Raw genomic sequence first — 14,538 nt, 5'->3', positions numbered from 1 at the left:
TGGTAATGAAAATGCAAGATTAACTCTCAATTTGAAGTTATGGTAACTTTATGTTATGGCCTCTGTGAGACTTTCTTACCTTGGCATTATCCCTTGGAGGAAGGTCATTGCAGACGCAACAGCTTTCCCTCATGTTTGTACTTTTCTGCTGGTGGATCTCTGGTTAGTGTCCAGCAGTAATCAGCTAATATTGATGCACCCCACTTTCTCCGGTATCTCACTTCATCATCTGGAGGAAATATTCTCTGTCCTCATCAGTTACAGCACCACAGTTGTCAGGAAAGAAGTCTAAGTGCGAACCTAGGAGATGTAACTTTAAGGACATGTTACACCACAGTCTATTGTAGCAGTGCATAAGATTTGCCACAAGATCCTTATAGTTTTCTGCCCTCTTATTTCCTAGAAAGGTTGTTGACACATGAACAAAGGCATCCCAAGCTAACTTTTCATCCCTTTTCAGGATGGTGTTGAAATGTTCATCTTTGTACAGTGTGCATATCTGGGTACTAACGAAAATCCCCTCTTTTACTTTTGCCTCACTAAAATGTGGAAATTTCTCTCACAAACAGAGAAGTGCTTCTTCTGTTTTGTCCAATGCCTTAATTATATTTTTCATTAGCCTTAATTTTAAATGAAGAGCAAAGATAATTATATTCTTTCGCTTGACAAGTGCTTCATGCATAACATTGTGAGAACTTTGTTCAAATGATCGAAGCTTGGGCCAAGTATTGTTTTTATAATGAAGTGCTTGGTGCAGCTATCCAGAGGCACAGAAAGCAACAGAATTTCGTGTGGCCGTGTTGTAGTCTATGCAGTAACAATCATTTCAAGCTATCATATGTCTCTTTCACGTAATCGGAAACAATGATAACACATTACCATTATACAGTAGCACATGCTTGAGACTTACTTTGGAAGGATCTATAAACAACCACCACTGATCACTTTTATAGTCAATGCCCATAGCTGCCATTAGTCACTGTACATCACTATTAAATACCAAGTTCTTTTAACTTTTGGAAAATGGAAGGAATGGCACAAAGTGGTTAAGGAATGCAGTCACATTTACTGTCTTATCAAGACAATTCCGCTGTTGTCTTGATGGCTGCAATGTAGCTTTACCTTTCGGCAATTCCAGATCATTCACTAGGTTATTCAGCTCACTCTTGTTTGAATCACTGTACGCTCATGATTACACACAAAATCAGGATCTTTTGAAGATGACAGTGCAGCACTAGTTTCACTACTGCTGTCGTCACAATCACAATCAGTTGGGACAGGAACAGACCATCCATCTCCATGAGACCATGGTCACATAGCCGATGGTATGGAAGGATAATATGTCAAGGGGATCTTTTTCTTCTTGGAAATACCATGTGTTAATGGATTTATTATACAAAAGTAACACTCGTGTAGATGGTTTGAGGGTTCTCACCAGATGATGGGCATAGCATAGCCCATTTAAGATCTTTTATGATTCAGTCACAAATGAACTTGCAAGACACAAGATATGCAACACACGAGAAGCCCCTGATTTCACAGCCAAAGCACACTCTGTAAAAGCCTTCCTAATATATGGCATTATTGACCTCCTTTGCGATTTCAATGTAGCCTGTCTGCAAATGTAGCAGAAATAGCCAGCACTGGTTGTTCATTTGCAAGGCATATTGAATCACAGGAGTTACCATGACAACAAGCATAACTGCGCTTCTCACAGCACACTAATAGAACACAGTTTGTAACAGACTGAAAATATGCTTAAATGAAACATGCTCTGCTCCTCTCTTCCTCTTCCCCATCCCTTGTTGCTACGAGCCTGGACTAAAAATAGTGACAAAATACACACAGCTATTGTTGCCTGAAACTTCATCACCCTGTCTACCATCAGCAGGATTTTGCAGCCTATATGGGTAGGGATTGACAGTGAATGCTGGTAAAATGTAGTTATAACTACATGCACCCCCTATAACTTGGAAATGAGAGATAATTTGAGATTTTCATTGTCGTTTTTATTATCACCATGGTCATTATACTTACGATACATTTAATTCACCTCAGGTACATTTTCACTGTTGGCTAGTGTTATTTGTAAATTGAGTGCTTGGAAACAAGTAAATAAGAGGGAAATTATTCTTATCTCTTGATCACAATGAATACCAAATTTTGGAATGAGGCATACTCTACATAAAAAGATTATTTTTCATTAAGACATAACTCCTGGCCACAAAAAGAGTTGCGCAGTGGAAAAAAATCAGTTTCCCCTCTCATGCACTGGTGCAACATTCAGCCTATTTTGCAGATGTAACCCTTAGTTTCCTCTCTAAACACAAGCTCCATGTCACTAATCAAAGTCTTTCTGACTACTGTTACATTTTCTGTTCGTAAACATGTCATTAGAATAAATTAATACAGTCAAAAATTTCCAGTTTATTGATAGCATGCCAAAAGGCTGTGAACAAAGCATATTTTCAGTTACTAATTATTAGAACAGGTAATGATGTATGTCTGTCCATTATTTTTATTTATCTGATTTAATTATTTGTTGAGATCATTGTTATTCATTTCTGATTGTCTCAGATAGCCAGAGTTATTTCTGTAGGAAGATAGTGGTATGCAAACTTTCAATTCAGGGACAGTAACTTTTTCTTGTAATAAGTAATTGAACTACATTTTTATGTGACTTGAATTCATAAAGAAAAAACTTTGTGAGCAACTACTAACACACTATAAAATTCTACCACCACAAAATCCTTACTGTCATATTGACTTACCAGTAGTAACTAACTCACAGTTACAGCCATGATAACATATAACTCATTATAACAATGTCAATAGTTTTAGAATCTTTGGGCATAATTTGTAATTAATTTACAATGACGAATGACCTGTAAAATTATTGAAGTGTAATTCACACAGCTTAAAATGTAAATATAGATCTTATGGTTAGTTTCAACAAATACAAACACTTTCTGTTACAAATTCTACATTGTCGGTATTTTTAACAATTAATATTAGAAATTGCTAATTTAAAACAGAATTAAGTGGTATCACAATATGACATTTGTTATTCTTTTATACACTTTAAGTTTTGATGTATTGTGTTCTAGAATACCTCAGCCTCAGTACTACAGTACTAAGAGTATTACAATATAAGAGAAATGTGAAACTGTGGTGTAATGAGATTCAATTCAGAGTGGGAGAACATTACATATAATGCGCCACTGGATTTGGTGCTTGGCCCACTCCTGTTCTTTGTGTACATAAATGATTTTCCAGGGACAGTGGAGAGCTCTTCAGAAACTATCATGGTTGCTGGTGACACAAGTATATTTGTTAAAAGCCCAAAGATATCCGTACTAGACACAGTCAGGAGAATAATGGAATAGGTTTACAACTGCTTCACAGTCAACACTTTAACCTTTAATTGCACAAAAACTAATGTTATGGAATTCTAAACAAAGAAAATTGACTTCTAGGTACTGGAAGTAGGCATCAGTAGGGATGCACTGGTTGTGGCACCTTGTATTAAGTTCTTGGGCATCAATGTGGATAATAAACAGAGGTGGCAACAGCATGTGGATAAGTTAACCAGAAAGCACAGTTCTGTCTGCTTTAAACTGTGAAGTTTCTCTTACTGTGTTGATATGCAGGCGAGATTGCTAGCATACTTTCACTCAGTTTTGTCCTGTGGCTTAATCTTCTGGGACATTGCAGCTGGGATGAAAAAAGTCATTATTCTACAATAATGTGCAATAATAATACTGTGCAAAGTTGATAACCGTACATCTTGCAGAAGCCTCTTCATGGAGATAAGACTTCTTATACTTACATGCCAGTACATATACTCCATTATGGTATTTGTGTAAATAACAAGAGCGAATTTAGGATGAGCTTAGCAATTCACAACCACAATATTACAAGCAGAAATAATTTCCATAAAGACTGTGCATCCCTCTCTGGGGTTCAGAATGGAGTTTTCTAGTCTGGTGCAAATTCTATAGCAAGTTGCCACTGGACATCAGGCAGGAAATAGCAAATCTCTAAATATTTAAACACATAGTAAAAGAACACCTCATTTGCCAGTCCTTCTACAATACAGGATGTCCCACTTAACTCCATTACTTGATGTATTTCTGAATTGAAACTAAATATGAAAAAATGCAGTTGGCCAGGAATGCGCCCATGTCAAGGCTCACACAGTCGGCTGGAACACACAATCCATAAAAATAAACAAACATAGTGTTCAACACTAAATACAAATTTTTAAATGGCACCTGTATATCTTATCTACAGAAATGAAAATTAGAGGTACAAATAGTGATGACAGGCTTGGTTTCACTGTTCTAAATTTCATACCTTCTGCAAAAGGATGGCAGTGGTTCCAGTTTCTGGTGTAATGCGCAGAGCAAGGGGTTGCCTTCACTGTCCAATTGGTAGAAAAACATACACATCCCATTTAAATAAATGTAACACTGTGTTGAAAAGGATTTTCATTACTTTTGTGGATTGTACATTCCCGCCCATTGTGTGAGCTTCTGACATAGTTTCATCCCTGCCAGTTCCATTTTTTTCCCCCCAGAAATATGTGAGATTGCATAGTTAGGTGGGACACCCTGTGTACATGAAGACTTTTTCTCGGGAATGTAAATTCTACCTCATTCTAATATTTGTATCTGACAGAACTTGATTTTGCCAATATGTACAGAGTGTTTGACTACTGACTATTGTAGGTACAAATGAAAGGGGCAAGACAGGACAACAGTTTGCTTGTTTCACTGTCCTAAACTTGCTCCTTTTGTTTGTACCTATAATAGTCAAACTCCATGTAGACAGTTAATATTGGTCTGTGTAGAGTCTATATGCTTTGTTTGAAGTATTATATAGTAACAACAGCAGTTGTTTTCTTCAACGTAGCCATTTTTCTCCTAACAAACAATACAGGGTGGTCAGAAATGGTCTGAAAAGCTTGTAATTGTGTTGCAGGGTAGGTTGTGCTGACAAATAATTGTCAAGAAAAAGATTCTTTGCATTGCACCATTTCAGAGTTAATTATCATTGAAGTTAGTCAGTCAGGCCATTGTGTGTAACAAATTCAAGTGACCTGCCAGGGACAGTCACCAAATGTGTTCTTGGTTTGCCTTCCTAAAACTGAACAAGAGAATGATGCAAAACTTGGACATGTGATGGTAGTTGGAATTGGACCTGAACCAAGGGCTGAACAGTCTCGTGCAATATCACCTAGGCTATGAGAACATTTGGCGTTAATTTTATCTGGCATGCCACTTGAATTTGTGAACTTAGTGGCCTAATTAACTCTAAAACATGCCAATTTATTTTGTTAAACAATTACTCCTCATCACAGCTTACCCTGCAACTCACTTACAAGCTTTTCAGACTCTCACTGACCACCCTGTGTAAAGTAATCTAGAAGTAATTACTATAATTATTGGTTTGGGTAGATCAGCACTGGTTATAATTTGTTGTTAATATATTTTGCAGAAGTAGCCAGCAGTGTTTGATTCTGCCTGTTAATGTATAACTTGACTTGTTTCACATCTGTGAAGGCTCTCCTCCCTGATGGGACTGACAGAGCATGATGTGGGAGTGAATGATTGAATAACCATAGAACCACTTCAAGGGTGTTGTTATGTCATTGGAGCACTGTGGGAAATGTAAATTATTTTTTAAACTCTATTTTTGCATTTTCATTGTTAGATCAAGTATTTTCCAGATAATCCTCATCAGAAGCACTTTTATTTACATTAAGTCCAACACTTTGTAATGTGTTCTCATTTGCCTGGCCCCTAATTTTTATACCCTTTGTGAAAGCAAAATAAAAAACGATAAAATCACATTTGATTTCCTAGTGCAACTGTGCAAATGTAAAGCTTTCGTAGCTTTGTTACTAATAAAAAATTCACATGATGAGTAATTCTGATTTTTGGCATTACTAATAAATATGTTTTAATGTAATACATTACAGATTCCTTCAGAAAATGAGTCACTGAAAGCTGTTATGGTATGGTTTCATGGAGGTGGATTTGGATTTGGATCAGGAAACACTGATCTTTATGGTCCAGATTATTTAGTTGCTGCTGATGTTATTGTAGTCACATTGAATTACCGTCTTGGAGCTCTTGGTAAATACCTTGTGGAAACATTGTTTAAGTTCTCTTGGTCAAATTAGCAGGTAGTCTTGATTACCTTCCTCAAACCAGAAAAACACTGTAATTGCTCTAATAAACATTTCAAGTTACCCACGTCAGTAACGCTTTCAAGCAGTCTTGTATTACTTTACTGTTGAGTGTAGAATGTACCATGCAGCATTGATAACATGACTGTTGTAGGCAGTTTCATGTATTATTCGTCTACAAAACTAATACACTGTTTTCCTTATGTGTTAATGTTTGTGCATGGATAGGTGGTGTTTTGACACCATATAATGAACAGATAGAAGGGTGAGTGAGTCAGGTGGCAGTTCAAAAACTAAAAAGCAGTTGTAACAGAAAGGTGGCACAAGTGATTAAAATTCAGGCAGTTATGAAATGGAATCAACTCTGTAATTCTATTGAATATCAGCATTTTCTCCATGTGAAGAAAATCAGTGTGAAATGCCGGAACATATCTTTTGTGAAGCATATTTTGCAGGCCTATTTCTTTGTAAGCTTTAATTAATTTTAAGACATAATGTAGCAGTTTAAAAAGTGGACAAATGTTTGTTTCTCAACAGGCTTTTTAAGTTTGGAAGATGCAACTATACCAGGCAATAATGGCCTTAAGGACCAAGTAGCTGCCCTCAGATGGATTCAGCAGAACATCATAAACTTTGGTGGTGATCCAAATAATGTTACAATATTTGGTGAAAGTGCTGGTGGTGCCTCTGTACAATACCATTTGATATCTCCAATGTCAAAAGGTAATAATTGTTTAGAATGCTTTTGGTAGCATATGCATATCTCTCTCTGTCTGTCTGTCTGTCTGTCTGTGAGTGTTTTAACTACATGACACCAAATATGTGATCCATTTTGAGCTTCCCTTACGATGTTGATATTACAGAACATTGGAGCTCACTTGTAATTGTTATGTTGTTCTCCTTTTGTGATACCTGCTTTGGAAACATCTTATAAAAATGAATCAATTTGCAGTACACCATTTTGCTGCTTACAAAACCCCATAGAAATAAAAAGATCTAGCAAGGGTGTACTGATCAATTGTCATACTCTTTTTACACCAAACTACAATTTTCATTCTCCTGAAGGTACCATGTATTATTCCCAAGATATTGTGGTAAAGCTTCATAGTATTTGAGAGAAACAGAGAAAAGCATGTGACAATTGATATCGCCCAACCGTCCGTCCATTGTACACGACGAAGGACAGCATCTGTTTCATTTCCAATGCCTCCAGACATTGCAACTGAGGGGTCTACAACTAGCATATGAGATTTGTGCAGGGATTTCTGCGGGAATCAATTGCAGACCGGAGCTTCACAGTGAGTCTCCTTTTCACCAATGATACAATGCAAATTTACCCATAAAGTGTGGGCTGGCATCGTGGGAGTCTGTTTAATTGGACTGTACATTCTCCTACACCAACTTGATGGTTGCACATATCTTGTATTGCTGCGAGATGTTCTGCCGGACATGCTGTATGATGTTTCATGCCTGTTCATCGCAACATTCAATTTCAGCACAATGGAACCCCCATGCATTTCAGTGGACAAGTGATGGCACATCGGTCGGCAACCTTTCCTAGCCACTGGATTGGCGTGGCAGGCTAGTCACATGGCCACCACAATCACCGAATCTGTCCCAAATACATTTATTCCTGTGGGAATGGGGTATCTAAAGGGCCTTGTGTACAAAACAGCTGTTACATCACTGGAGGACCTAGTGGACAGGACTGTTGTGGCACCAGGATATCTTCAAATATCTTTAAGAGGAGGTTCCATTCACTGGAGTGTCAGTGTCAAGCATGTCTCAATGCATCTGGACAAAACTTTGAGCATCTCCAGTAGTGGGTGTCCAGTTGTAGCATGTGACTAAATAACTGCAATGCCATTTAATAGCTCCGGATGGCTTTTACAACCCTCGGTTCCTGTGTAATTACTGATCCTTGCTGTATGCTCGATGTGCCATGTCAGTTTGTAAACTATTTTTTTAATCACCGTGTGTGTGTGTGTGTGTGTGTGTGTGTGTGTGTGTGTGTGTGTGTGTGTGTGTGTGTGAGCGGGCTTGTGCATGCGTGTGTGCATGCGCGCGCACACACACACACACACACACACACACACACACACACACACACACACACACACACAATGTCCAAATAAAACAGACTTCTCTTAATTACAACTTGTAATTTCTTGTGCTAATACCACTACTACATTATCTGCACGCACTTTGAGTAAGCTGATAGAGGAATATGCCATACGATAATGTTATGTGTGCAATATCTCTTTGTGAATGTTCTCTGTAGCGTGCACATTTGAAGTTAGATTAGAAATAAATGTAATATAATTTTGTTGCAGTTATTGCTACTCAAGTTATTTTCATTGACATTTTTTCCTTTACTTTTCCTTATTGTGTTGTCGCACATCTGTTTAAAGAAATATTGTTTGATATTTTCAGGGAGTTTCAAAGTTTCTTGCAGAATGTTTTTTTTTTTTTTTCAAATTGATGATAAAATATACAATGCAAACCTATGAATAGTTTGTGTCATTATAGCTTTTGATTCACTGAATATTTAGACCTATTAATACAGTTACAGATTAAATATATTTTCTTATTTAGGACTTTTTCACAAAGCAATTGCACAGAGTGGTTCTATTTTTAATCCTTGGGCAAGCAGAAAAACTTTGAAGGAGAGGTCGTTTGCCTTGGGTGCTGTGCTGGGATGTAAAACAAATGATCCAAAAGTGCTAATTGATTTTCTCAGGACTTGCACTCCAAAACAGATAGTGGAAGGCACTGCAAAAATAGTAACTCTTGATGTAAGTTGACTGAAATTATTTTACACTTATCCATTTTTGTGCTGTTCATTATAAAATAAGCACACCAGACAGAAAATTAGTCACAAGCAGGAAACATCACACTAATATCATGTAATATCACTCAAAACCTTTGAAATTTCCTTAATTTGGCAAACAAGAGTGTCCACAAGTTTCTTTTGGTATGCCATATCCAGCTGAAGCCATTTGTTGATGTTTAAATCCATATTGTATGTTTGTTGATTACTATATTTCATCTGCTGTTCCAAATAGTCCCAGACATTTTCTATGCGATTAAAAATAAGTTATTTAGCTAACCAAGCAAGGAGCTGTAGGGTACCTTATTGTTTGTCAAACCAGGTATGTATGTGTGTAGCTCTGTGAGCACAGCTATCGTCATCTTAGAAGACAGAAGTGTCCACACAATATTCATCATGAAGATGTGCTATAAAGGGCAACACTGGCCCACTGGGAATGTTAAAATAAACATCGTGGTTAATGTTCATAGTGACCTGAATGAGTGGGCCCAAGTCATGTTAGGAAACGTGCCTCCAAAACGTCACAGAACTAACTCTGTCCTCAGCTACATCCTCCACACAATGCAGGTTTCCTATCTGTTGGGTTGCCAGTGCTCTTGAGGCCTTACAGGATTTGAAAAAGTGGGAGAATTATGACTTATCAGACCACACTACAGGCCTGCAGTCGGCTACTGTCCAGTTTTTGTGTTATCTAGCCCACTGGGCACTTTATGTACCACTATGACCAATGATCTTTTGTGAAGTACCTGACTCCAAATGACCACAATATGTAGTTGCCTCTGCAATGTCCACTTGGGAACTGGTTGAGATGGAACTGCATTCACTAACAATAGCTGCTGATTTGAAACCATTTGTCACTGATAAGGTGCGGCACTCATCTCCAGTCCCTGTTGGTTAGAATCTTTTTATGATCACTGTTCTTACTTGCCCACCTTGTAGGGACGTTGGACTGTCTATGGTCACACACTAACAAATTGGACAACTTCATTCACAGTGCGTTCATGGGTATGTCATAACATGATAGCTCCTCTCTGCCACTCTTATTACCTCTCGAGGTTGACCCACCTTACTGCGCTGATTCCATACTACCACCTGGCACATCTACACCATTTCACTTCCATGAGTTACAGTTGAGAGTCATAAAATTGCCAGTTATCTTTTGTGGACCACATGCAGCACTCCAAAGTGGCTAATCTGCGTCTTTAATGGGGTTCTTAATATTTTGTCCAGTGAGCCTACTTAGGTGCTCAAACTGTTACACTGAACATATGATGATTTTCTCTGTCTGTTGGAGAGTTTGGAGATAGTGTAAATTAGCTCATTATTATTATTATTATTATTATTATTATTATTATTATTATTGTTACTGTTACTATTATTTTTTCTATGCTAGGACAAGCGGAGAGGAAACAGCATACCATTTTTACCAATACCAGAAAAGGACTCCGGCAGTTCACAAGAAGTCTTCCTACCTGATAACCCACAAAATATTGTAAAATCAGGAAAATTCTATGATGTGCCTTACCTAACTGGAGTTACTTCTCATGAAGGCTTAATGGAGCTTAGAAGTATGCCATCCTCATAGTTTCCATTGTACAGGTTGTTAAAATTAATTACTTCTGATACTTATTAAAAATTTCAGATATTCTAAAAAAGCCAGAGTTGCTGAAAGAAATAGATGCAGACTTTGAAAGATTCGTGCCGGAAGATATGGAACTGAGAGAAAGTGAAAGATTGAAGAAAGCCAGTGATATGATAAGACAGTTTTATTTTGATGGTAAAGCTCTCACAAAAGATAGCATAATGGATTATGCAAATGTATGTGAAATTAATTTTTCTATGTGACTGTTTCAGTATATCATCTGAATTTCGAGATATCAATGAGCTTTTTCTGGCCTTTAGTTGCAGACTGATATAAACTTCGCACACGGAGTGTACCAAACAGCAAATTACCATGTGAAGTATAGTCGCAGCCCATTATATTATTATAATTTTGGGTTTGATAGTGTTCTGGGTGTCTTCAAACGTTTTGTTGGTGCATCTCATCTTCCTGGTAATTACTTTGTTACTATTTCTGTGCACAAATATAAACTTAGTTTTAACACTGTCACAGATGTTCTGAAATTTTTTGTTTATTGCTATTTGATCATTTTATTTCAGGTGTTTGCCATATCGATGATATTGGATACTTATTCCATATGTCAATTGTTGATATCACTGTAGAACATGACTCTATAGAAATGTCAACTATACGAAGGATGGTGAAGTTGTGGACAAATTTTGCAAAGACTGGGTATGCTTAAATATTGTACCAATTGTTGCATGTTAATGTAAAAAAAAACCTTGATAACTTCTTTGAGTCTTGCACCTCCTTTCTGATGATTAGTTCGCATTTATAAATCTTTGTTTTAGTGCAGCAGTGTAGATCTTATTTTCTCAGAAGTGGAGAAAATACTTCTGCATTCCTTTCGCTGTAAGTCTCAGAATGATTCTTAGTCGCATTCCTTTCGCTGTAAGTCTCAGAATGATTCTTAGTCATATTCACCCAGAAATTATTTCTAAATATAATTAACTTTTTTCATGCTGCACAGAAAAAGACAGGAAATAAAGGGCCATGTAACTACTGAGATTGTAAACTTTTCCTGCTACAGAAACAAGGAAACTTGCAGCGTAGCTGACAGGCAAATGCCCATTTTGTAGGATGACGGGAAATAAATAAAATGGGGTGAGTGTAAGAGGATTAGGATGTAAGGTACAGGTGTGAAGGAAGTCACTGAAAATTCTGATCAGTGGAGAAACTAGGGGAAAAGTTAAATAGTGCTCTGATTTTGGTAACTCATCAAAATTGTAAAGGTTGCTTGTGTTGCTCCAAGAATCATTGTACGAGTCATCGTATAGCCAGTTTCCAATTTTTCAACATATAATGTAACTTGTTAGATAAAAAATCTACTCACCATGCCACAGCAGGAGAGCATACCCATATAAAGATTAAGGAAATTTGCAGGTTTACGGAGCCAGTGGCTCCCTCTGGCAAAAGGGCCAAAGGAAGAGGAATGAAGTGAAAGGAGAGGTCAGGTTTAGGACATTTGGAAAAGTCACCCAGAAAACAGATCAGGCTAGACTTAGTGGATGGGATGAATAGGAACAATCAATCTTTCCTTCTCATCCCATCTGGTAAGTCATCCATGACCTGGAATTCTAGGCAATTTTTCCAAACTCTCCCCATTTCCTAAACTTCAGGAGTCCCTTTTCTTCATCGCTCTTCCTTCCCCTTCAGCCTTCTGCCAGAAGAAGGAGGCACCAGCTCTGAAAGCTTGCAAATTTCCTTAACCTTTATACATGTATGTTCTCCAACTGCCTCATGGTGGTAGATTTGTTATCTATCCGTGTATATTATATTTCTATCACATATAGTAACATTTTTGGGATCACTCAAGGTCTTCTATATTTGAACATGGAAGCATCTACACCAGAGACTTGCGTGTTTCTGTAACTAATTTCTCTGCAAATTTCTTATCCTCTGACATGGGATGAAGAGATTTAGGTCTCTTCTGTCACTGTAAAGACCATAAGCAAGTAAAACACAGAAAACAACCAAATAGGCAGACAGCATTTGTGGCATCCACATGTTGATTTTATACTTTTCGTACTTACTATTCTTATGCATCAATTCTTTGACAAAATTCAGTTAGTCAAGTGAAACAGTGGGCAAGAAATTATCATTAGACAATAATATGGAACAGAAACTGCTATTAAACTGTCACAGTGGTAAGATGCAAAATTGCATCTGTTCTGGCTGATAATGCAAAGAGGTGGCCCTAATTCCCATCTGCTGCTAAAGCCCTTCTCGAGGATGTGTGATGACGTGGAATGAGGATTACTTAGTCTCTTGAGGCCATCTATGAAGATACTTACATAAATAAGCATTGTTGTTGACATGCATATTACTAAAGTGGCATCTAATCAAAACATATGCAACTTGTAACTAAACATGTCTTTCAAAATGTGCTACTAACTGTGTATCCCCTACACAGTACACAGTAACTGTAGTTACAGCTTATGATACATACTAAAAATGAAACAAAAAAAACTGTCATGTCTGTCTGTTTGTTTGAATATGTTAATCTCCAAAAACACCAGACAAATTTTCATGGGATTCTCACAGGTAAATTAAGCACAGCTTGGAGCAACATACAGGGTTCATTTCATCCAAATTGGGTAAAAAATGTCATGATTTAAAGTTTTATCTAAAATTAGTTCACAAAAGAACCAATAGATACTGTTGTTATTCTTTTTTAACTCTGTGATAGATGTTTTTTTTCGGAAGTTTGCATCAGTGACAGATTTCAGTGCTGCAATCTTATCTTCATGAATACAAAAGACATTGAATTTACTTAGTTAAGATATATGGATTTACTGACTGTGCTTTGTGTATTAAAAACTTTATGACATTGCTTTGCTTCTTTCTTCTTCTTCTTCTTCTTCTTCTTCTTCTGCTGCTGCTGCTGCTGCTGCTTATCCATTAATGGATGTTGGCGACCACATGTTGCGTCTTTCTTCTGCGAACTGCAGTATGTAATAGCTGGTCTACACTTCGCAGTCCAGTCCACTGCTTTATATTGTCCAACCGGGATGTTTTCCTTCGCCCTTGTCTTTTTCCTTCAACCTTTCCTTCTATTATTAACTGCAGAAGCATATATTTGGTATTCCATACTATATGTCGTAGGTATGCAGATTTTCTTCTTTTAAGCACTGTCAACATTTCTTGCTGCTTGAATTGAGTCTATTCTGTGATTTTAATGCCTACTCATTACATTTTGATTTACTTTTTTGTTTACAAACAAAAAAGCCTAGAAAATAATAGTCTTTCTCAATGCACCAGAATGGCTAAAAGATTTAGAACTATGTCTTCTCAAGAATCCAGTGAAGATTGTGAGACGAGAATACAAGTTATCAGGCCTTAGACACTTACAGCTACCCATGCGAAGCCAGGATGGATGGCCAATATTAAATTTATAAAGCTGGCCAAAGTTCCTTATGCAATAAGACTACGGCTAAACCAAAATTGTCAAAACTCAAGAAAAAATAACATTTGAAAAATCAAAAATAGATGCTTGCAGTATGCAGCAGAGATGAAGATTTTTCACAAAGTTGTTCAAAGTTCGTTATGTGCAACTTTCTGTTGGTAGTATTCTTATGATGATTGATAGAACTGTTTGTTTATAAACTATGGTCACTGTTGTCGAATAGCTCTTATGTTCCTCAATGTCGGGGACTATGGATTCCTATTGTGCTTGAAGGCAGTTGGACTTCAGTGGAGATTAATTAATGTTTTACTTCTTGTCTCATTGTTGTCACTTTCTTCTTCGAAAGAAACAACCAGTCAGATTCTTCACTTTCCTGGTGCTGGATCTTTTTTTACACAATCACCTTATTTATTTGAAGGGCAGTTAGTTCTTTACAGTAATAATGTCACCTAGTGCTAGAATATAGAGATGCATTTATCTACTACAGC

At 37.1% G+C, this 14,538-nt stretch overlaps 1 protein-coding gene across 3 annotated transcripts in view; it reads left to right on the top strand.

Moving 5' to 3' along the window:
- The window catches only part of LOC126162507 (esterase FE4-like), a 126,832-nt gene that overhangs the window by 84,002 nt on the left and 28,292 nt on the right, over positions 1-14,538 (top strand). For all 3 annotated transcript variants that reach the window (XM_049919057.1, XM_049919059.1, XM_049919058.1), the window contains exons 5-11: positions 5,984-6,140; positions 6,731-6,916; positions 8,789-8,988; positions 10,417-10,591; positions 10,666-10,841; positions 10,926-11,076; positions 11,184-11,316. In XM_049919057.1, coding sequence (XP_049775014.1) covers positions 5,984-6,140; positions 6,731-6,916; positions 8,789-8,988; positions 10,417-10,591; positions 10,666-10,841; positions 10,926-11,076; positions 11,184-11,316 — 1,178 coding nt within the window. The remainder of the gene's footprint in view (positions 1-5,983; positions 6,141-6,730; positions 6,917-8,788; positions 8,989-10,416; positions 10,592-10,665; positions 10,842-10,925; positions 11,077-11,183; positions 11,317-14,538) is intronic.

Source organism: Schistocerca cancellata, chromosome 2, assembly GCF_023864275.1.
Source record: "Schistocerca cancellata isolate TAMUIC-IGC-003103 chromosome 2, iqSchCanc2.1, whole genome shotgun sequence".
Lineage (NCBI taxonomy): Eukaryota > Metazoa > Arthropoda > Insecta > Orthoptera > Acrididae > Schistocerca > Schistocerca cancellata.
The sequence above is the reverse complement of the archived record's forward strand: the minus strand, read 5'-3'. Positions and strand labels throughout refer to the sequence as shown.